This window comes from Camelus dromedarius, chromosome 17 (genome assembly GCF_036321535.1).
Source record: "Camelus dromedarius isolate mCamDro1 chromosome 17, mCamDro1.pat, whole genome shotgun sequence".
Lineage (NCBI taxonomy): Eukaryota > Metazoa > Chordata > Mammalia > Artiodactyla > Camelidae > Camelus > Camelus dromedarius.
The window spans coordinates 22,953,904-22,977,853 of record NC_087452.1 but is presented as its reverse complement, the minus strand read 5'-3'; the positions used below and the strand labels follow the sequence as shown (position 1 = coordinate 22,977,853).

The 23,950-nt window shown below is 42.2% G+C and overlaps 1 protein-coding gene across 2 annotated transcripts in view; it reads left to right on the top strand.

The window, feature by feature from the left end:
• Window positions 1-23,950, top strand: part of SYNPR (synaptoporin) — a 272,798-nt gene that overhangs the window by 146,661 nt on the left and 102,187 nt on the right. For both annotated transcript variants that reach the window (XM_010986373.3, XM_031470673.2), the window contains one exon: window positions 22,807-22,931. In XM_010986373.3, coding sequence (XP_010984675.1) covers window positions 22,807-22,931 — 125 coding nt within the window. The remainder of the gene's footprint in view (window positions 1-22,806; window positions 22,932-23,950) is intronic.

The following is a 23,950-nucleotide window of genomic DNA, read 5'->3' as shown; positions in this document are numbered from 1 at the left end:
GACTGGAACATTATGCTGTACACCAGAAGCTGACACAACATTGTAAACTGACTGCAATTCAATAAAAAATTTTAAAAAGAAATGAGAACATGATAATAATCATAATCATTAAAAAGATCTGCTTCCTATGAAGCAAGCTCTACATTACCCAGCCCTTCTCACTTCCCTCTGGCGTTTGTCTGCCATTTCTTCCCAGGGAACATAAACGCATCAACCAATAAAAGCGGCAGCGTTCCTCCTTTTATTTGAGCAAGTCCAACACCTTTTTACATCTTTGTTCTGGCCTTTTTCTGAGCTTGTGTCAAAATATCACCTCTGATCCTCTCCCCGCAGACCACTGGTTCTCTTAGGATTTTGGATTCCATCCCAGCGCCTGCCAGACCCAATGGTGAGGCTCAGTGAGATCAAAAGAGCCCAGGTCCCTCGAAGTTCCCATCCACAGGCAGGTTCTGCTTGTCTTTGAACGCTTCAAGGTATGGATGAAGTTCAAAAGAAAGAGAGTGTCCCTGGATTTGGCTAAGAATTTAAGTCGGACAGTCTAGGGTTCAACTCCCGGCTCTACCATGTACTCACTGTGTAATATCAATTACCACGTTATGAGCCTCAGTCTCCTCACTGCAGAACTTGCAGGCACGTTGGGATGATCATTGGAGAAGATGCATGCAAAGCACTTTATCCAGGTCCAGCATGTAGGAAGTGCTCCCGAAACATGAGTTACTCTTTTGGTTATGAATATTTTGTTAATAGTAATGACTGTAATGTGACTTGTAAAGAAATAACAAATCGATTCCATGTGGTACCTCCAGACTCCTTATGAGGACGAGCCTGGTCCTCCTTCAAGCCTCATCTCACACTTTTCCTTCCCTTTTGCTCAGTGCGGTTGCAACAGCTTCATTTCACTTCCTCGATGATGCCAAGCTCTTGCCGTTCTTGGAATCTTTGGCCCGGGCTTCTCCCTTCATCCATCTCTAAGTGTCCCCAAGGCTTGCTTCTTTTTAGCCTTTGGGGTCTGAGTGTTCCCTCATCAAGGAAGCCTCCCCTGTTCACCGTATCCCCAAAGAAAGCCTCACTGTTACTCTATCACTGTAGCTGCTCATACCTTCGTTTCCTTTATCACAAGGTTGTATTGGTTTATTCATTTGTTGCATGTTGCTCCCACCACAGTTTAGCTCCAAGAGAACAGCATCACTATATCTATGTCTCTGTCTCTATCTCTGTCTGTCTCCAGCAGCTACACGCCTGGCACTTAGTAGGCAGGCAATAAATATTTACATTTAAAAGGTTTTTTTTTATTTTAATTTTAAGAGAAAAGTCCACAGTCCTCTGATAAAATTGCATTGGAAAAAAGACTGTTCCAGGAAAAGCCATATATCAAATAAAACCTTGAATTCAGTGTTGTGAATTTATACTCAGTAACCTCTAGTTTAAGTCCCTGCGTTACAGTTTATTCTTGAATCGTAGGGAACCAGCTTTCTAGACTCGCTGGTAACAGACGTCACAGAGATGCCCGTCCTAAATTGTGCACTGATGGAAAATGAACTGAGATGCCCGTCTTTCTCGTGATGATATCCTCTCACATCTGTTATGACTGGGAAGAGATGAAAGCATTAGACTGGGAAAATATTCTTTGTGTATTTAGTGTGCATCCATTAAAATACGCATTTCCAACCAATCTCTGCTAAGGAAGTCAAAACACTGTAAGGTTTTAATTCTCTCCAACTGTCTTCTTGGGCATGCTTTTCGGTTTCCTGTAAAGGGGAAGTGTGCTGGTGTGTGACCCAGGTCCAGGGCCATCAGGGAAGTGAGAGAAGGTCGTGCTCTGCCCTTCCTGCCGGGCTCCTCCGCTCTGCAGACACACGTGGCCACGGCCACAGCGAAGCACGTTCCTCAGAGACGCAGTTATTCCACTGGAAATCAACTTCATGTCACAGAGTCACTGGGGTCTCCTGTGTGCCAGTAGGTTCCCCAGAAGGGTTCTGCCACTTTCTTCTACAGCTGAGGGAACAAGAGAAAGTCACTGGCTTTCTACTTTGCTGTGGAACATTGTACAGTTTCCCTTTTCAGTGAAGTGATGTTCTTTTAGGTTAGCCCTCTTGTAAGAAGCAGCCTGGCTCAAAAAATAAGCAAATAAAATCTAGATCCAGGATTTCCAGAGTAGACAAGAGCTTCGGTGCAGATGAATTAGACAGGGCTGTCATTCTAAAGAAAGTGACTTAGGTTAAGTACTGGGGACATTTGGAAGAATTGGAATCAGAAATCTCAGAGTAGGGATGGGGGGCAGCCAGATCTGGAAAGTGCCTTGGCCAGAGTACCTGCCTGAAAGAGACCTGTCGGGTGAATGTGAGGGGCAGGGTTTAGCAGAAGGTGTGGATGGTCTGTCACCAGCTGTGGCACCTGGTGAGTTGTGCTTCTCTTTAAGAGCAGTGCTTCTTACCTGAAGTCCTTGGATCACTGGATGTTGTTTGTTAAGGAGCTTCAAAGGGTCTCTGAAGGCACTGAATCTCTATAATAATTTAAAAATCTATGTGGAGGCGAGAATTTTCCTACAAAGTAAGTCCATCGCCTTTAGTAGATTCCCAAAGGGCAAACCAAGGTAAAACACCAGCCCACGGGTATCCCGTGTTGTCCCATCAGATGACCTGGATGACCACTAGCAAATTCACCCTCAAACAAGTTCATCTCATTCCAACTTCCAGGATGATTTCACACCTTGGGGTGTGTCATTCAATTATTATAACTCATCTTTATCTATTTTTGTCATATTGTCTCTGCTTTCTTTCCCTTAGATGACTTCCAGTTTTATGTGACGCCCTTTCTTCTAATTTCTAGTTCTTCTTATTTTCTTCCAGACTCTTACTCGAATCACTTCTGGTAGACCAGCCCCCAACCCAAGTACCTTCATATAAGCTTGTGAGTCCTGCCCTGTTTGGAGGGAGATAAGGGATGTATTTCCATTAGTTCAACAAATTACCATTAAATGCCTGCTATGAGCGAAGAATTGTGTTTACCCTGATGACAGTTCGGACATGTCGGTCTTCACCTTCATCAGAGAACTCTGGCTCTAATATTCTTTCCTACATTTTAGCTTACTTCTATGTGCGTGTCTGACAGGTCCTGGAGGTTTTCTCTGGGTGTGCTTGCACTAATTGAGGTGATCATTTAATTTACAGACAAGACGAGAGCATTTCTGCTGTACAGGGGATGCGAGGAGAACCCTAAGGTGGCCCTGCCCTCAGAGGGCTTCCAGCCAAGCAAGGAAAATAGCATAATGGCATCATGCCCTTTTGTAATTCTCAGTTGTTTCGTTTTTAATTTCTTGCTACCACTTCAGTAAGAGTTCCAGCTTTTTCTCCTAGTTCCTCAGATTCCTAATCTCCTCCACTTCCATTCATTATTTAATTTCATGTATTCATTTACTAAGAACATTAAGATTCGTCCACCTAGGACTCCTCAATTTCCCTCCTCTCCAACTCACCATAAATCCCTGGAGCCTCATCCAGTGACGACTTCTTGTCTCTTAGAGGAAGAATTACCCCCACATTCATTAAATACATTTGGGTGGGGGTGGGGGACATTTACTATTTGCAAGGCAGTTTCTACTTACATTTCTATTCCCACGTCTTCCAATTTCCTTCAGTCCATGCAAATCCCTTCTTTGAGAATTGTGCCACTTTTTTTTTTGCATAATTATCTTTAAGTCTCATGCACAAATAAGGTGATTTTCTGATGGCATTTTAACCTTGCTAGATTATTTTAAAAGGGTATAAGTTTAACTTGGGAGCCAGAAGCTAAAATATTTATAAAAGGTCTCTCTGCCTTTTAGTTACATAAATCCTAAATGCCTTCATATCTGCAGTGCCAGGACGGATGGGATAATATTTATGTCTGTGCTTATGGGTATGGTCCATATGAACTCCACTTAACAACATAAGTACTGAGAAACTAAAACCAATCCATTAAACATTAAGTCATTTGATATGTTTTATTACCTCTTGACTTGAATCAGTAGAAAGACAGTATTGAATGATGGTGGGGATTTTTGCCTTATTGTCCAGGAAATAATGTCCTTTACATGGAATATATAGTCCTTTAGGCTCTAGTGTTCTGTCATCTCATTAAAACATAATGAGAAAAAGCTGCTCTCTCATAATGAGGCAGAGCTAAATGGGTTCTTAGAACAATCAATAAAAGATTATTAAGAAAGAAAATTTTGGTTGAAGAAGAGAATATATTTTCCTCTAAGTCTTGCAGTATTATAATAACAAAACAGAACGAGGTTTCCTTACTTTAAAAAGTGTTCCTCTCAGAAACCTTAAGATTATTCTTGAATATCCTTTTTTAAAAAAACATGAAAATTGTTCACATATATATTAAATTTTAAAAACTACTGAATTAAAAACTACATGTGGGCGTTTCTATGTAGATTGGTTTATAATAAGATCTCAATTTGTACCAACTTTTAACAATGGAAAATTTCAAACATATAAAGAAACAGGATAATATAATTAATGAGTCTACTTTCTCATCACTCCAGCAATAATCCACTCATGACTAATATTATTTGTTTCATACTCCCATCACCACCCTCTCCCCAAGCATCAGATCGTTTCTCCCATAATACACTGGTGGGTTCTCTCTCAAAGATACTGAAAACAAGAATGCTACAGTACCATTTTACATATTTTTAAAATTAGCAATAACTCAATATCATCAAATATCTACAAGCTTCCAAGTATCTCATTTAGTCTCATGATCGTTTGTTTCAGTTTTCTGAAATCTGGATTTTGACGTCTCTGTTATAAAGCCTTTTTATTCATAAGTCCCTCTCTTTCAGTTCCCCCTTCTATGTTTCTTTCATTTTTTGTACACTTTTGTAGTTTATTGTTGTTATTCTTGAGTAAACAAGTTGTTTTTCACCTGGAGAGTTTCCCAGGATCTGGACTTTGCTGATTCCATTCTAGTGGTGTCATTTTACGTGTTTCTATCTCTCCTGCATTTTGTGTAAATTGGCAATTGGACATAGAGGCTTGGTCAAATTCAGGTGTTGGGTTTTTGGGGGTTTTTGTGTTTTGGGGTTTTTTTGGCCAAGAATACTTCAAAATTGGGGAGATCTTCTTCCATTAGAGGCACATAATAGCTGGCTGTCTCTCTTTTTGTGTTATCAGTCATCAGCACTTAGATGAATTCATTGAGGATTGTGTCTTAGCTTGGGCTGCCATAACAAAGAACCACAGACTGGGTGGCTTAAAAAACAGAAGTTTATTTCTTATAGTTATGGAGGCTGACAAGTCCAAGATCAAGGTACTTGCAAGGTAGATTTCACTCGGAGGCCTCTCCTCTTGGCTTGTAGGTGGCCGCCCCCTTGCTGTGTGCTCACATGGCCTTTCCTTGGTCAGTACACACGGGGAGAGAGAGACTGAGAGAGGGAGCATGTTCTGGTGCTTCTTTAAGAACACGAATCCTATGGGATCAGGGCCCCACACTGAACCTCATGTAACCTGAGTTACTTCCTTAGAGGCATCATCTCCAAATACAGCCACACAGAGGGTGGGTTAGGGATTCAACATATGAATTGGGGGCAGAAGGGCACAAATATTCAGTCTATCATAGGTTGCAAAATGGTGATATTCTAATCTGTTATCTGTTCTTCATTATTAAGTGAATAGTTCTTTGAAGTTCTTCATCTCTACAACTATGTCACTTACTAGTAGCACTCTTAAAGAAAAGGCAGGATAAATGATTGGTGCTTCCCTTTCATTTACTAATTTTTTAAAAAATAGGTTTGTTCAGTGGTGTCCACTAACAGTAACTAACTAGGTTTTTATGTTTAGTCATTTCTTTCAGTACAGTTATGGGCTCATGGATTCAAACTTTCATTCTCTGTCTGTGTGGCTTTGGATGAGTCACTTAACCCCTCTGAGCCATGGTTTACCCAGCTCAGAAATGGGCATGCTGTTAATACCTGCCTTACAGAGTGATGAGATTTCAGTGAGATCACGTCTGTAAGTCACGTGGCAGACATTACAGACAAGTGCATTGCTGGACACAAATAGAAGCTCCCTAGGTAACAGTAGTGTTGTTATGATTCGAATCATAATCAGAAAATATTATTTTAGAATAAACTTCAAACTATTCCTTGAGAACTTCTACTCTGGAACTTCTACTCAAATGAATGGTATGTTACCTTTTAACTGCCTATTTCAGGCTTGCTTCTTTTCCATTGCATAATCCAAATAATATATGGTAGCAGGTTTCTGGTTATCATAGAGGTGATTTGATGACTCTGCGCTGTGTTTGGGTGGTTTGGTTGTTGATTCCCAGGTCAAGAATGGGAACAATCAAAACAACTTCACAAACATCTTCAAGTGTGAACAGTGTAGAGATGCAACTTGCCAGGGAGGTGTGCAAAGAAACCGGAAAGTAGAAAGGCCTTCCAGTCCCCTTCCATAGTTATTTGCATGTTTTAAAATTCTCCTGGTAATAAATGGCTCTATGACTCATTCTGGGTTTTCTGCCTCTTGAAATCATGAGCTTAAATGCGATGCCTGTTCCTATGCATGGCTTGTAGTTGGTAAGCCCTAGATTTTATTTAATATAGCCACAAGCACAAAAAAAATGCAAAACAAACAAAGAAAAATCAACTCCTACTGTTCTTTCCATGGGACCTTGTCCTTGTCTTTCATTAAAGTGAAACCGCATTTGAAACAAACAAACAAAAATTTTTATTTTAATTTTTTTTGAAAGAGAGAGGGAGAGAGGGAAACTTCTCTGTTTAATGAGCCATGCGGTATAATGAAAAGAATTAACTGAATGTGGCCAGGGGGTTATGGATCAGTGTTTTTCTCCCAAAGAATCCTATGTTATTCTAATTTGCTTTATGGATATAAATACAACTCTAGTTCATGAAACGTTCGAATTTGAAAAGAAGACGTGTCAAATACACTGAGTGCATCCAGAAGAGAATCCCAACTTGACTTTCGCTTTCTATTCAGAGACGTGGTAACTAAAGCTTATTCTTAAAAAAAAAAAAATGAGGTTAAAGGGTTGTGACTTTTCTTTAGTTTAAAAAAAATTCTAATCGCTCTACATTATCATGAAAGCATGGCTTCTGGCAGGGAATAGTTCATGCCAGCATATTCTACACCTGTCACTGAATTTTTACAGACCAGTGGCTACGTTCCATGAGTTTATCTTGTTCTAATTTTCCTCTCAAGCAAAAGTATGCAGTGAAGATACCTAACAGTGATTTTCCTCAATGCTCTAAGATTTTGATAGGTAAGAAAATGTAGGAAGTCCATATCACAGATTTACTCTGGAAAAACATCAAGTTCAAAAACGCTACAGTAAGCAAGAAATTAATTCACAACACTCTCAAATCAGGTGTCAGGGAAATGGCATCAGTTCTAGGTGAGACGCTCTGTTGAATTTTTATTTTTTCCTGTTATTCTACTAGGACAGATAAGAGAGAATTGGAGTTGACATCTTTAAAAATAATGACCATCATTGAATTTGATGAAAGATAAGTTACACTTTTACTCGACTGAATGTTGACACTTAAACAATATGTTCCCATGGCGTATTTTGAAATATTTTTATCCTGATTGTAAAGAATGACTTTGCCAAAATATTTTTATAAATTAGCAAGTCAAAAATGTGATTCCATTTACATTCTCTGCAAATATAAATAATTTTCTTGATTTTTTTTATTGAATGATTCTTTAAATTCTATAGTGCTTTCCAGTTTACAGATGTTTCACACATAATTTCATACAATCTTGTAATAAACGCTTTTCCCCCTACCCTAATATTGCCCCTCCCCACAAATGTTAATAATTTGAAGGGATTATTGAACATAATTCTGGAAGGGAGTGGGTTTTCTTTGATTTCACATTTCTTCATCCAAATGATAGTTAAAAATAGCACCACCATCTAAGGACAGGCCTGAATTTACTTTGCTCAAGTTACCCAGAGGTTGCCTAAATTTGCAATTTTAATAAAATCTTCTCTTTTATTTGCAGTATAGCTGATTTACAATATTGTGTTAGTTTCAGGTGTACAACAAAGTGATTCAGTTATATATGTATTTTTTCAGATTATTTTCTATTATAGGTTATTACAAGATATCAAATATAGTTCCCTGTGCTGTATCTATTATTTCTTTATCGCTTCTCCATTTTGCGGATAGTAGTTTGTATTTGCTAATCCCATACTCCTAATTTGTCCTTCCTTTCCCCTCCTCCCCTTTGGCAACAGTAAGTTTGCTTTAATAAAATCTTTTTTTAGTTACAAAGGCTATACATGCATATTGGAATAAATTGAAACAATACAAGAATAATTCAAAAATGTGATTCTGCTTCAAGAATTCACTCCTCAATGTTAACAACGGATAATACTTCAGTGCTACTTCTCTACACCTTTTCAAGTCCATTGAAAAATGTATATATGTATAAGTACTTCCTTAAAATAACAAAAGTGCAAGGCACATATGTCGTACTTGGCAATTTGCTTTTTTTCCTTTTGCTTTACATAAAATTACATGTAACTTTCTATACTGCTTTTCATACTTTTTAACGATTGCATACTATTTCATTGATTGAATACCTCAAAGTTTATTTGGTTATTTTTTAATAGGCTTGAAGATTATTTCTAATTTATTTTAACTATTTCAAGCATGCATTTTACTTTAAAGATCTGTGTCAGGCTTTATTTCAGAAAAAAAAAAATTCAAGCGGAAATTTACATCTCAATTTGTGGGCAATTTAGCGTATAAGACACAGGACTTTCTAGGCACTGACCAGGGTAGAGGAAATGACCAGATGCTGAATGGGCTTGACTCTGCTCTCTTGCCTTTATAAAATGCCCTGAGTGCTTGTTTTAGTTCTGCATCTTTCTGCCATAAATTTCTGCGGCAGACAGTGGAGACTGGCTGACTGAACAACCCTTCCCATTCTTGCACCGTTGCTTATCTCCCCTGAGCAGCTCAGCCCCCTGCCTCCTACGCAGCTAAGGAGACGCAGCAGCCATTTTTTGGGTGAGGAGGCAAAGACTGTAAGAACAAAGAGATGTTGGCTCTGACATCATCACACCAGCAGCCACCTAGTCCTGGACTGCTCAATACATATAAAAACAAAGTCCTATTTCTTTAAGCCACTATACGTCAAGCTTTCTGTTATCTGTGCCCAAATACTTTACTAAATGATCCACCTCCAAGCTGTAGGTTTAAGACGATGAAAATGATAGTTCTTTTGCTGGGTGAGTAATTTGGGGTTCTCCTTCTGCAGGGCCTAGTCAGAATTCCTTAGGTGACAGTGTGAAGTACCAGTTCTGTAAGGACTGTTTTTGCTTGGGAAGGTTTCCTATAAATCACAAAACAGCTCAAAGGGCACAGTATCCAATTTTTGACAGGTAGCACAAAATGGAAGGCAGCGTGGAAGACACTGGGGCTGGTTAAGAACACAGATGGTTATGTACAGTAACAAGGAAACACATACAGCTCTGTGGGGGAAAGGTTTTTGACAATGGTTTTCAGTGCCTGCAAATAAGACAGAATTATATCGTCTTCCAGAGACAGCCTGCAGTCTTTATCTTCACAGGAGGGTCTCACCTGAGATTTTACAGGGTTATTCACAAAATCCTCTGGGTCAGAGTGTGGCAGTAACCATAAACTGATGACCGAGTAGGTGCCTGCTTGGTCAATTTCCTTGGAAAAATCCAATTATCAGCAGGAGAAGAAACACTAAGAGAAGGAAGAATTGGACGAAAATCAGTAGAAATGGAACATCAGTTTTAGAGGCATTCATCAGCCAGCCGAGGGCCTCCCGGGTTAGCACAGGGAGTGAGAGGGAAGCCACAGTTAATCAGACGTTCTTTCTGCACCAGAAAATATCCTGACAGTAGGCATGCATCGCTTTTCCAGGACTGCTGTTGAGTAATCAGCTCCTGTAAACAACTGTGTTCCCAGAAATGCTCCTCGGGGGTGCTAAGGACAAGGTTCGTCAGCCCAAGATAGATCATCACAGGAGAAGGGACCCGAGGGCTTCTTCAGAGGCGCGCGGAGAGGCAGGAAGTGGGTCTTTTTCACCCGGAAGCTGTTGTATGATGGACAGGTGTGAATGAGAAGCCCGGCCCCGCGCTGTGCGTGACTGACAGTCAGGGGGAGGGACTTGTCAAATGTAATTGGCAGAACTACTCCTCTTGGGCTTCTCCAGTCTTCCTATCCTACCAGGCTCTAACTCCGTAGCCCCTGATGGCCTGTGAGGCCGTAGAGCAAAGGCTTGTGCTGCTGGAGCAAAATCCAGGATCTACCACGGGCATCCATTTGGATGGTCCGGGCTTTGTCTTGCAGACGCTTCCTTTAGTCTATGAGACACTTGGCTTTCTGAGCACTGACATGACAGAAAAAGTCTTAACTAGCCCATAATTGATATTTCTGCATTAGTCTTTCCTTCACCTACTCCAGCTAGGTGAGACGCCCTTCATGGCCCTGGGCTGGCTGAGAAGAAGGAAGATTAACTTTAGAGAAAGGCTGCCTTTAAAGTACGCCTACTTCACGTACCAATAAACCATGTGATGCTGGCGTGCTGTTTAACCCAGTTTCCTCATCTGTACAATGAGGGATGCTGTTTCCACTTCAGGGGGTTGTTAAGGGGATTAAATGAGCTCATGTAAATAATGTATTTAACAAAGAAAGGCACCGAGAATCAAATGCAGTTGATTTTTGATTACTGTCATCTTTGTTATCATCGCCATCCCCATCCCCAACACAAGTTTATTACTCTGTGCTTCGGTGCCAGAGTACGTGTTTCCAAGCCCTTCATCCTCCCGTCTTCTCTTGCCCTTTCACTCATATATTCATTCACTTTGACGTTTCTGAGCCGCCTGCCGTGTTTTGGCACAAGGGTACCAGGAGCACTGAGGTGTGGTCCTGCTGGCAAAGCCTTTGCAGACTGTCAAGGGAAGTAAAATACCTACTCATCTTCCAGCATCTAGTCCTGCCCTCTCTCAGGCCACATCTCCATGGCAACCCCTGTGGCTTTTCCAAGATGCAAATTAGTTATGCCCCTCCCCTGCTGGAAACCCAACCCTGTCCTAAAACCCAGGTGTCTTCACACTTTTGAACTATTTCTGTAAGGGCCAGTGAGAAAATAAGTCTGCCTTTTGGACCATAGTGTCTTTATTGTCAGTACTTAACTCTGTCATTGTAACCTGAGAGCAGCCATGGATCATATGTAAATGAATGGATGTGGCTGGACATGGCCCGGGGCCTTAGTTTTCAGAGCCCTGCTGGACCATACCTGACACATTACTGCCACCTCTTGAATGGAATCTCTCCCTTCTTCCCATCCTATGGTGTTTGCTCCAGCGGTACTTACTGTACAGCCCAAATGTGCCTCCTTTGCTTGCTTGAGTGTCTTTGACTTGCTGCTCTCTCTGTCTGCAACACTCTTTGTCTCCCTCTTACCTGGATAAAGCTGGCATGTTTGCCTGGTTTTGGCTTAGCTCTCCATTCCTCTAGACTCCACTCCTCACGTCCCCTCCCCTCCTCCACAAGTGTGCACCACGTTTTTCTCCCGCGTGCTCCAGTTACTGCCACCCCTCTAAGTCACTGTCACCGTGCCCATTCACCTGCTTGTCTGTGTCCCCAGAAAGATAGCAAGCTCTCTGGAGGTGGGGGAGGGGACTATATTTGTGTGTTTCATCAACAAGGATTTAAAGAGCATCTATTTCATGCCTAGGGCTATGCCCCATAACAGAGATTCAGCCATAAACAGAAAACAAGCATATTAACTTTACTCAGGGAAACATAAACAGGTAAATACATGATGCCAAATAAATACAGGTTTTAAAGTGTCTGCTCATGTAGGAAAAAAAAAAAAAAAAGAAGAAGAGGAAAAGAAACAGCAACAGGGAGTAACGGGAGCCGGGGTGGGGGTGGGCTGGGCTCGGGAGACCTACTCTAGCGGGGGCTTCAGAGATGGGCATGTGGGAAGTTGGAAGTTGTGGGGCGTGAGGTAAGGCGCTCTGAGGGGACCTGCGCTTCCATTAACACAGCCCGAGGGCCATTGCAGTAAGTGGTGAAAAGGAATTGGCACTTGGTCCGTGTTTGGTAACTGTCTCCACTGCATTTGCCCAGAGCAGATCCTGAGACCTGCTTTTGGAAAATGCAAGAACGTAGGCTCAACAAGGTTGCTTGAGAGGTGATGCCAGGAAGCATCAGTGGTGAGTGGGGAAATGAGGCAGAAAGAGGAAAACACCAGCCAAGAGTGGGTTGGGTTCAGGAGTGGATGTTGCTGCGGGCAACCAGGGCTCAGTCCCATTGGGAGAAACCATATAGAACACACCTCACAATTTCCCCACAGATGGGCAAGGACCCTGGGAGTTTATCCACCAATTTCTACCTCCCATTGGTTGGAAGTCGCCAGGGAATTAGCTCCTGGAGACGTCCACAGAGCCCCAGACACAGGCTGAGCGCATTCCTGCTGCCTGAGAAAGCCCTTTAGCAGAGAGACTCGGGTGTTTGGGGAGGAGCCTTTGATGTGTATGCAGACTATCCCCCTGAAGCTGCAGGTGGCCTCTGGGCTGGGCGAAAGGGTTCTAAGTAGGACACCAACAGCCTCTGCTGCAATAATGAACTACATCAGTAAGTGAATTGTAAGTGGTTGAATGGATAAGTGAATGAAAGAATGAATAATTAAAGGGAATCAATGAAATAAGCCCAAGGTTCTTGCTCCACGGGAGAGTCAGGGAAAGTCCTTTGGTGCTTTGGTGGCCGTGGTCTGCTGGAGCACAGCTGACCGTGCAGCACTCTTCCCAGTCAAGGTTCAGAGGTGTCATGTGGGCAGCTTGGAATTGGGCATGGCCGGAGTACTTACACCATGGAAACTGGCGAATGCTATAAATCAAAGCTTTGTCTTCTGGAGATCTGGTAGTCAGCACACACAGCTTGGTGGTGACAGGAGTACCAACTTCGTCCCAGTCTCCCGATCTCTTTCCAACCTGTCCTCTCACTTACTTCTCCCAAGGCATCTTCCATGCCTGAGGTTGTGTATCAGGCCTTGGGAGATGTCCCCTCCCTGACTTCACTGCAGACCGCAGTCCCCATGAGAGCCATTAATCAGCCTGATTTCCTGTCCTCCTCCAGCCTGTTGCTTTCAACTCTGCCTTGCAAATTACCCAGAAGGATTAATAGCATCTTTCATTGCTAGTCCTTGTGTGGTTCAGTTAATCTGAAGGAGAGAGCTGCTTGCCCTCTTTCTAGGGGAGAACCTTTGGCTTCATTAACTGTATAAAGATATTCCTGCAATGGGGGATTTTGGTTTGCAAATGCAAGTAAGCCAGGAACTACAAGACGATGCTTCTGTTCTCTTGACCTGAACGTTATATCTAACCAGGCTACATGCAGGGCAAGTCTCTGCTGGCCAATCTCGTCCATTTAGTGAGTAATTTTTGTTGTTAGGAACAGAGCCGTAGATCCACCAAGATGGTAGTGAGATGAGGGTTCATTGTAGGAGATTTATTTTAATCTCCTGAACTCAAGGGAAGTGAACAGTTGGGCCACGGGTTACGATATTGATTATCTGAGAGCACGCTGGAGGGTGGGGTGTCCACTTGGTTTGAGGAGAACTGGGACCTTGAGGGAAGATGATGACGCAGAGGTTTTCTCATTTCACTCGATTTGGGTAAGTGGACTTTTGCCCCGGCTCGTGCCCCCAGTGTCTGGGGAGGTGAGCAAGCACGCTGCATCCCAGGAAGGGGGCGCAGTGGTGGCTAAGGATGAACACAGAGCCCAGACCTTTGAGAAACTAACGTGCACACACAGAAATACAGCGTCCTTACAGCTGTCGTCAAGGTGCACGTAATCCTTAAGAGAGTTGGCCTCAGATGGAGATTCTTCTCTCCAGCTCTCCTCTCTCGTCTCTGTTTACACCTCACACATGCAGTGTCCCCCTCCCCCCTCCCCGGGCTCTTCTCCCTCCTGAGCCTTCCAGAACCCACCCCCAGTCCGCATTCCATCCTGGCTGCATAACACAAAGACTTTCATCCCTTCTGTCTCCCAGAGGGGATATGGTCTATCTCAGGGATCAGCATTAGTCTCACGGATCCAAGCATCTACAAGATGCACAAACCTTCCTCTTGCTAATATTGATGGCCTCTTGGAGCATCAGTTATTAAGTAAGGAAGTCTATGTCTCTCTACAACATCTTCCAAGATCCTTCTTCTAAAATCCTCCACTCCATCAAGGGTAAAAGGAAGCAAGGGAGGGAGGGAGGGAGAAGGAAAGGAACAAGGGGAAAAAGAAGGGAGACAAAGAGCAAAGCAGCCACCCTGCTGGGCGGAGAGCTAGCAGTATGTGTTTGTGAGATGCTCAGGAGACACGCAGAGAACCTCGGGCCCCTAAGGCACTGTGGTGCGTTCCTGAGCAAAGAGACCTGGGCCATTTGATAACCCTTCTATCCGTGTGGCCAAAAATTGTTCTTCCTGTTACTGTACAACTAATTAGGGAGACTGCTGTCTTGGAGTCTGCAGAGCAGGATTCTAGTTCCAGCTCTGCTCTGGCTGAGCTGGGGCTAGTGAATTTTCTTCTAGTTCTCAATTTCTTCAATAGCATGGTGGCAGGAGACGGGGGAGGAGGAGGAAGGGGGGGACACTTTGATGGTTTATTGAGGGCTGCAAGCCTGACGCTTTACCTGCGTTCGCTTGGCTAATGTACACAGAATCGCGTTCAGTAAGTTACTCAGCCTCTTTCACCATCCAGCTGCCCGTTGACCTTCCATTGGCTCCTTGAAGTTGTCAAGCCTTTCCGCCCTCGGAGCTTTCATTTAATCTGTTCCTTCTGCCCAGAGCACTTCCTTCCACCCCACCCCGCTTCATGCTTGGCTTCCTCTCCTTTATCTTCAAGGTCTCAGCATAAATGTGACATCCTTGGGTATCATGCTCTGTCTCGAAGGCGTTCCCTCCACACACTTCACACTATTGGTAATCGTCTTATTTGTATGTTCTTTTGGCTCTGTCCCTGCCTCCATCCAGCAGTAAGCTCCACAGTGGGCAGGGACCTACTTTTTTCTTTGTTTTTTCTCTGACATTTTTTTTTTTTCACCTTTCTGTTCCCTACCAGCTGGCACCTGGTAAATACATCATTAAACATCTGCTGAATGAACCAGTGAATTAGTCCTGATTCAGGGGAGGCAGGAACTGCGGTTTAGAGAAGTTAAATAACTCGCTCAGTGTCAGACAGCTAGGAATTGGACCCAAGCTCAGGTATGCCTGACGGAGAACTGCTTCCCTTCACCACTTGGGTGGAGTAGCCATCCGGGCTTCCGGGAGGGGAATCGGTGAGGGATTTCCAAAGTTCCCTCCCACTCTGTATTTCTCTGCAACAGCAAGAGAATTTGGAACATCGGGAGAGCTTCCATTTCCCTCTCTCACTCTGCATTCTAATTACAGAACCAGGTCCCTGGCTGATACACTCTGAAGGAGTTAATTTCACTCTCCCAAATATGAAACCAACCATCCCTGTAATACATTATTCACTCAGCGGGATCTGACTCTTCCGGTGTTACACAGACAATATCTGTTTAATCCTCACCAAACCTATGCGAGTTTGATATCGGTCACACAGTATGACTTCCCTTTAATCACTGAGGGGTTGTGGGGAAGGAAGGTAACCAGAAAGCGCGTTGGTATTACATTTAACTCGAGTACAATGTCTTATGTTTTCAGAGCTCAGCAGAAGTTGAAAGAAAAAATAGTGGTGTGCGTGGTTTCAATACTCTGATGCCTTCTTTCTACGCATCAAACATTTTGAAATAATACACAATTGAAATGCATAATTATCACTCCATCTTAAGTTCACTGCATGATGGTATTAATAATTCTTACCGTATATAAAGCACTTTAATATAAGATGAAAAGCCAAAGGTAGTTTCTTTATAGCCATTAAGCACTGACATTAACAGGATTGGTCTTTGGACCCTTCAATGCTAATTCACTCCATTTTCGTGTTTCAAGGGCACCTTGAAGGGCACCTGTTTCAGATCATTATGCCATTCTTAATATAGGAATATGAAGCTTCACACACACACACACCCACACACACTATTGTCAAGAAGTATGATCACACATGTTAAGTGCTGGGCACAACACCTAGCCCATAGTAGGCACTTAGTAATAGCAACAACAGACAAGACAATTCCTTCTAACCTTTACATGTACAAGTAATTCCATGCTTAGGACTCTTGCCCCGGAGAGCTGCACATGTGTGTACGGAACTCCACATGAATTGAGAAGGATCTGCACGTAAATACGGACTCCATGCCCCAGTAACTCTCTCAGTGATGCAGGCAGATACAGAGGGTGTCCCTGTTGTACAGGTGAGGAAAGGGCTGTGTCCACGCCACACCACAGGGCTTCATGCCCCAGGACTCCATTCTCTCTTCTGGAAGAAGTCTTAACAAAGGCACTACCGCGACACGGCACAAACGGCTGTGACACCCAGCACTGTATGAGGAAGCCAAGATGTAAGCGTTGAACAAGTAAAAGCGTGTCCTTATTCCTACCGGGACGAAGAGCTGACAGAATGAGAGCATTTGGTCGTGAGCAGATCCACGCCACTGGGATAAAGGTCTGGTCCCTCCAGCCCTCGTGCTCTGTGAGTGTCACCCCGAGACTGCACAGTGGGCTGGAGGAGCCTCTCAGCGCCTCAAGTCCCGTCGGTGATACAGCCTAGCAAGAAAAGCAAGCAAAGCAGAAAAAGATCGGTTTTTCTGGAGTGCTTGGACGTTGGTTCACTGGGGCTGGTGGTCATACAGATTTAGCTAGGGAGTAAGTCTAACTTTCCTATTTTATGGCCTGGAAGGTCTTACCCAAAAGCTCATCCACATGTGTTTACAGTAATAAGATTTTGTTGGCATTTACTGAGTGCTCTCCCTGTGCTCTGTTGTAAATGCTCTACGCACATGAACACATATAAACACATTTTGCTTTTATTACCTCTGTTAGAGCTTTTGGTCAAGTTGTTTCCATTTTAAAATCCTGATTTTAAAAACCAGTAACTTGGTGGATTCTGGGTCAAGAGGGCAGAGCAGGAAGAGCCTGAGCTCACCTCCTCCCGCAGACTCACAAAAACTACACCCACATATAGAGCAACTGTCTCTGACAATGACCTCAAGGCTGGCAGAGCAGATTTTCTGAACTACAACTATAAGGAAAAGGCCACGTGGAGATGGGCAGAGGAGTAGAGATGTGGTCTGGTCAGAGCCTGCACCCTGGTGCCCTGACCACAGCGGGAGGGATGGCACAGCCGTGGCGGTTTCCCCTGAGGAGCGAGGGGTCCAAGCCCCACTCTGCGCTCCCCACCCTGGGGGACCTGCACCTGGAAGATGAGCCCCAATAATGTCTAGCTTTGAGAGCCAGTGGGGCTTACGTCCAGGAGAGCCGGAGGGCTGTGGGAACTGAGACTCTTTGAAGAGCACACGCACACACTCACTCCAAGTCCCAGTGCAGAGGCAGTGGCTTAAAAAGCGCCTGTGTCAGAGGAGAAGAATTTCATTGACTAAACGTAGGGCATGTGATGGAGGGACAGAGATCTGGTGGAACTTTCTCCAGGGGCAGAGCGCTGGCAGGTGCTATCTTTTTAAACTTTCCTTCCACCTCGTGGGCCTGTCGCTGGTGTGTACTATTTCTGTCACTCTCCATCAATTTAACCAACACCGTGTGTACCAACCCAGTGTTTCCCGGGGGACCCACCCTTCCCAACCCCCTGTTCCCACTGACTCCTCAAAAGCAGCTGCTGCTGCATTCCACCCGGCAAGCATCCCCAGCTGGCACTGGTGCCCCTCCACAGGGGCTCCTGCTCTGGTTCCGGCCCCACACACCAGCACACCCACAGCAGTCTCAGTCAGGCTCAAAGCCAGGCACGCCAGGGGCCAGCCTTGCACATCAGCACACCTGCAGCCATTGTGACCTGACCTCTCAGACAGGTAGGCTGGGGACCAGCCCACCCGCCGGTGCACCCCCAGTACTTATGGCCCAACTGTGATGGAGAGGCACATGCAGCTCACACAGGGGATACCCCTGCAGCACCTCGCTCTGGTGACCAGGTGGATTGTGCCACTGGACCCACAGGACACTTTTTCCATAAGGACACTCTTTCAAGACTGGGAACTGTGGATGATATACCTAATATACAGAAACAGAGAGTTAGGCAAAATGAGGCGACAAAGGACTACCTTCTGATTGAAAGGATAACACAGAACTTCAGAAAAAGAACTAAATGAAATGGAGATAAACAATCTATCAGATAAAGAGCTCAGAGTAATAGAGAGATGCTCACTCAACTCAGGTGAAGAATGAATGGACTCAGTGAGAACTTCAACAAAGAGGCAGAAAATATTAAAAAGAACCAATCAGAACTGAAGAAGACAATAAATGAGAAATACACTAGAGGGAATTAACAGCAGATTAGAAGATGCAGAAAAATGAATCAGTGATCTGGAAGACAGGGTAGTGGAAAACACCCTATTGGAAGAGAAAAAAGAAAAAAAGAACTTTCAAGAAATGAGGATAGTTTAAGGGACTTCTGTGACAACATCAAGCTTACTAACATTTGCATTATAAGGGTCCCAGAAGAAGAAAGTGACAAGGGAACAGAAAAACTGTTCGAAAAACTAATGGCTGAAAACTTTTCTAAGCTGGTGAAGGAAGCAGACATCCAAGTCCAGGAAGCACAGAGAGTCCAAAACTAGATGAACCCAAAGAGACCCACTCCAACACACTATAGTTAAAATGTCAAAAGTTAAAGAGAGAATCTCAAAAGCAGCAAGAAAAAAATAACAAGTTATGTACAAAGGAACTCCCATAAGACCATCAGCTGATTTTTTCAGCAGGAACTTTACAGGTCAGAAGGAACTGGCACAATACATTTAAAGCACTGAAGGAAAAAAAAAAAAAAAAAACTTCTACTAAGAATACTCTACCCAACAAGGTTATTCAGAATTGAAGGAGAGGTTAAAAGTTTATAGAAAGCAAAAGTTATTAAAAAAAAAAAAAAAAGCAAAATCTGGAAGAGTTCATCACCACTAAACTGACCTTACAAGAAATGTGCTTCTTTAAAAGATTTCTTTAAATAGAAAAGAAAAGCCATAGCTAGAAACAAGAAAGTTATGAAAGAAAAAAAATCTCCCTGGTAAAGGCAAATATACAGTAAAGGTGGTGGATGAAACACCTGTAAAGCTGGCAGGAAGGTTAAAAGACAAAAGTAGTAAAATTATCTATATCTAACATAATTAAATGATACACAAAGTAAAAATGTATAAAATATGACATCAAAAAACGTAAAATGAGGTTGAGGAGAGTAAATAGGTAGTGCTTTTAAAAGGCACTCAAACTTTGTTTGGTGCAGCCATCATGGAAAATAGTATGGAGAGTCCTCAAAAAACTGAAAATCAACTTACCATATGATCCAGCAGTCCCACTCCTGGGTATATATCCAGAGGGAACTCTAATGCGAAAATATACATGTACCCCATTGTTCATAGGAGCACTATATACAATAGCCGAGACATGGAACCAACCTAAATGTCCGTCGACAGAAAACTGGATAAAGAAGTTGTGGTACATTTATACATTGGAGTACTACTCTGCCATAAAAAAGAATAAAATAATGCCATTTGCAGCAACATGGATGGACCTAGAGATCATCATTCTGCATGAAGTAAGCCAGAAAGAGAAAGAAAAATATTATATGATATCACTCATGGAATCTAAAAGGGAAAAAAAAGGACACTATGAACTCATCTACAAAACAGAAACAGACTTGCAGACTTAGTAAACAATCTATGGTTATTGGAGAAAGGGGGTGGGAGAGAATAAACTGGGGAGTTTGAAATTTTAAAATGTTAGCCACTATATATAAAAATAGATTTTTAAAAAGTTTCTTTTGTACAGCACAAGAACTGTGTTCAATATCTTGTAATAATATTTAATGGAAAAAATATGAAAATGAATATATGTATGTATATGCATGACTGGGACATTGTGCTGCACACCAGAGGTTGACACATTGTAATTGACTGTACTTCAATTTAAAAAAATACAAGGTCGTATAATGTACTTACATCCATTTTATGTAAATCACTACTTAATATTGAATGTTTTTAGCTAATAAATTTGTACATAATAAAAAGAAGTAAGCAACAAAAAAATCAATAAAATAAAATAAAATAAAATGCACTCAAACTTAAGTGACCGTCGACTTAAAAGAGACTGCTATGTACATGGATTGTTAGACCTCATGGTAACCAAAAACCTATGACAGATCAAAAAGTAAAGAAAAAAATAATACAAACGTAACACTAAAGAAAGTCATCAAATCACAAGGGAAGACAAGAGAAGAAGAAAATGGAGAGGAACCATGAAAGTATACCAGAAAACAAATAACACAATGACAGTAAGTACATACCTGTCAAGAATTGCCTTAAATGTAAATGGGTAAATACTCCAGTCAAAAGGCACAGGATGGCTGAATGGATTTTGAAGCAACACCCTTAGATGTGCTGCCTATAAGAGACTCACTTCAGAGCTAAAAACACACAGAAATTGAAGGAATGGAAAAAGATATTCTATGCAAACGGAAAAAAGGAATAAAGCTAGGGGATCAACACTTAAACTTCAAAGCAAAAATGATAAAAAGAGACAAAGAAGAGCATTATATAATAATAAAAAAGATCAATCCAACAGGAGGCTGTAACACTTCTAAATATCTTTTCACCCAACATAGGAGCACTAAATTTATAAAGCAAAAATTAGCAGACATAAAAGGAGATATTGACAGTAATACAGTAATAATACAAGACTTTAACACTTTTATCAATGGATAGATCATCCGACAGGAAAATCAGTAAGGAAACATTGGTTTTAAAGGACTCGTTTTCCCAGATTGACTTAATATATATGTACAGACTATTTCAACCGAGGAGAATACACATTTTTCTCAAGTGCATTTAGAACATTCTCCAAGATAGATGATATGTTAGAACACAAAATGAATCCCAGTAAATGTAAGACTGAAATCCTATGAAGCATCTTTTCCAACCACTACAGTGTAAAACTAGAGTCTCGATTACAAGATGAAAACTGGAAAAATTGCAAACACTTAGAGGCTAAACAACATGCTACCAAACAAGCTTCTTCTGACCAGTGGGTTACTAAAGAAATCAAAGAGGAAATCAAAAAATACCTGGAGACAAGAGAAAATGGAAAGGCAATATTCCAAAATCTACAGGACTCAGCAAAGGGCAGATCTAACAAGGAAGCTTATAGCAATACAAGCCTACCTCAGGACCTCAGGGAACAAGAAAAACCTCAATCTAACATCAAGAAAAAAAGAGAAAGAGCCCAAATAAAATCAGAAAAGAAAGAGAAGTTACAACCAACACCACAGAAATACAAAGGATCATCAAGAGATTGCTAGGAACAATTATATGTCAACAAATTAGACAGCCTAGAATAAATGGATGAATTCTTAGAAACACTGTCTTCCAAGATGAATCAGGAAGAAACAGAAAATCTGAAGAGACCAATCACTAGTAATGAAATTGAATCAGTAATCGAAAAATTCCAACACACAGAAGTCCAGGGCCAGACCGTTTCACAGGTGAATTAAGCAACTTCCCAAGGTCATGTTCCAGAGCTCACGTACTTAACCCTTCCACAATAAGTCCTCTCACATGCAAAGTGAGCTGGTGTCCCTCATAAAAATTATAATTTACATTATAATTAATCATTATAATCAATCAATTAATTATAATCAATTTATTTAATTAATTTAATTATAATTTAAATTTTATGACCAAATAAGTTTAAGAAATACTTTTAGCACTTTGCCCAAGCTACTGCAAGAAGCTGAAGTCCAAACTTAAAATAAAATAAATGGGAGTATACAGCATGGGTGTTTAGTACACTTCATTGACTTTCTTTGTAAATGAGCAGGAAATTCTTTTGAATTTAGCCAAACTAAGTGGACAAAGCCTTGCATTTATTTACTTCCCACCTTAGGCCATGCTTACCCTCCCGGATGTATCTTCTTTCTTGAAGACTTCTCTTGCGTTCTTTCTCCTAATTTTCAGTACCTAATTCCCACCGATGCAGTTTCTACACCAGGATAGACTATGACACTAACCAGTTGAACCTTTTAATAGTTGACTTAGAAAAAGCAACAAACACAGAGATGTAACCACCGAGGTGGGGGTTAAGGCTGACATGTGCTGAGATCTTGTGCTCTGAAATCGCACTTCTTAGATACTCACCTCCTCTTCCTCCACCCATCAACTCTAAAATTCTCTGACTGCGATTTAAAGAATCTGTATTATTACAAAAGGCAAAACATATTTATTGCAGAAAATACAGATAAACAAAAAGAAGCAAGCAAGGAGACATTCCAGATTCTTCCCACCTGGAGATGCCCGTCATGAACCCCATGGTACGGAGCTTTCCAGAGCCTTTAGTGTGATATATGTCTCTACCTTCTGATTCATGACAGCTCTTTGGTCTCAAACACAGATTTGTGTCCTTGTCTTCCATTTTTCTGTAAGCAACATTACCCCAGCTTGCCAGACAATTATTTCAGACCCCACCTCCCCATTCCTCGCATCACCTTGGCCTTCATTCCAGCCTGAACCAATTATGATGCTGCACTTCAGAAGAACCATAGCCTGTCTCGACCTCGACACTGAGCTCCTGCTGGTAGACCTCATTAGATTAGCACCATTCTGATAGCCGCCTTCTCTTGTGTTTCTCTGTTCTCCACAGCTTTTTGCCATCTTTGCATTTGCAACATGCGGTGGCTATTCCGGAGGCCTGCGGCTGAGTGTGGACTGCGTCAACAAGACGGAAAGTAACCTGAGCATTGACATAGCATTTGCCTACCCGTTCAGGTAGGTGGTGGTGGTCCGAGCTCGCTGACTCACGGGGAGGGAGGGTGCTTTCTTCCTTCTGTGGTTTCTCAGCAGTGGGGTCTCCGGGACTTCTGGGTGAAAAGAGAGGGTTCTTCCTGAGTCCACAAAATGCCCAAACCACTGAAATGCCCACTCAACACCTTACCCTGGGAAAAGTTATTCCGTGAGAGTTGTACCTTCACACCGGACTTAACCTCCTCTCTCCTCCAAAAAATTCTACAAATGACCCAGTATTGGGGGCTATCAATATGGAGACCTCAGTTTTACAATTCCTTCCTCCCCCTTCACGTTCCAAATCATAAGCTCTCCCAAGTGCTGTCTAGAATTGTGTGTCACCTCTAATTTCATATTGACTTTGCAGTCCTATCTGATAATGTGTTTAATGATACTGATGTCATATTATTTCCATGTGCCAGACACTGTGCTTGGTTATTTACCTGTCTAATCTCATAAAGTCATCACGATGACCCTTTGAGGGGAGTACAAGTACCACCGCCGTTTTGAAATGAGGAAACCGAGCACAAATCCATTTGCCCACAGTCCCTTGGCCAGTAAGTGGCAGAGGCAGTGTTTGAGCCCACCCAGTTTGAGCCAAGAGCTCACGTCACTACTCCTGTACTTAAATTGCTTGAGATAACTCTTTCAACCTCTTTATAAATTCGCTAGGAAAGATAAGACCTGTCTATAAAATGATGACTAAAATACGTACTGGGACTTGTCCCATATCAGGCATCTTGTGATTCTGATCTGTGGATCCAAAGTGGATTAATTGAATTCAATTTTTAAATAATTTGTTTCTGTGAAACTACCAAATGCTTGGTACCAAATAACTGGTGTGAGTTTTGAAGACAACTTTCAACATAATATTTTGGCATCTTATTAATACAGACTCTCTTGTGTGCACTTCAGTTGAGCAAACATTTACGAAATATTCACTTTGTGCCAGACACAGTGCTGGCTCTGGAGTTCCAGGGGAAACGTAGAAATTAGCCCTTAAA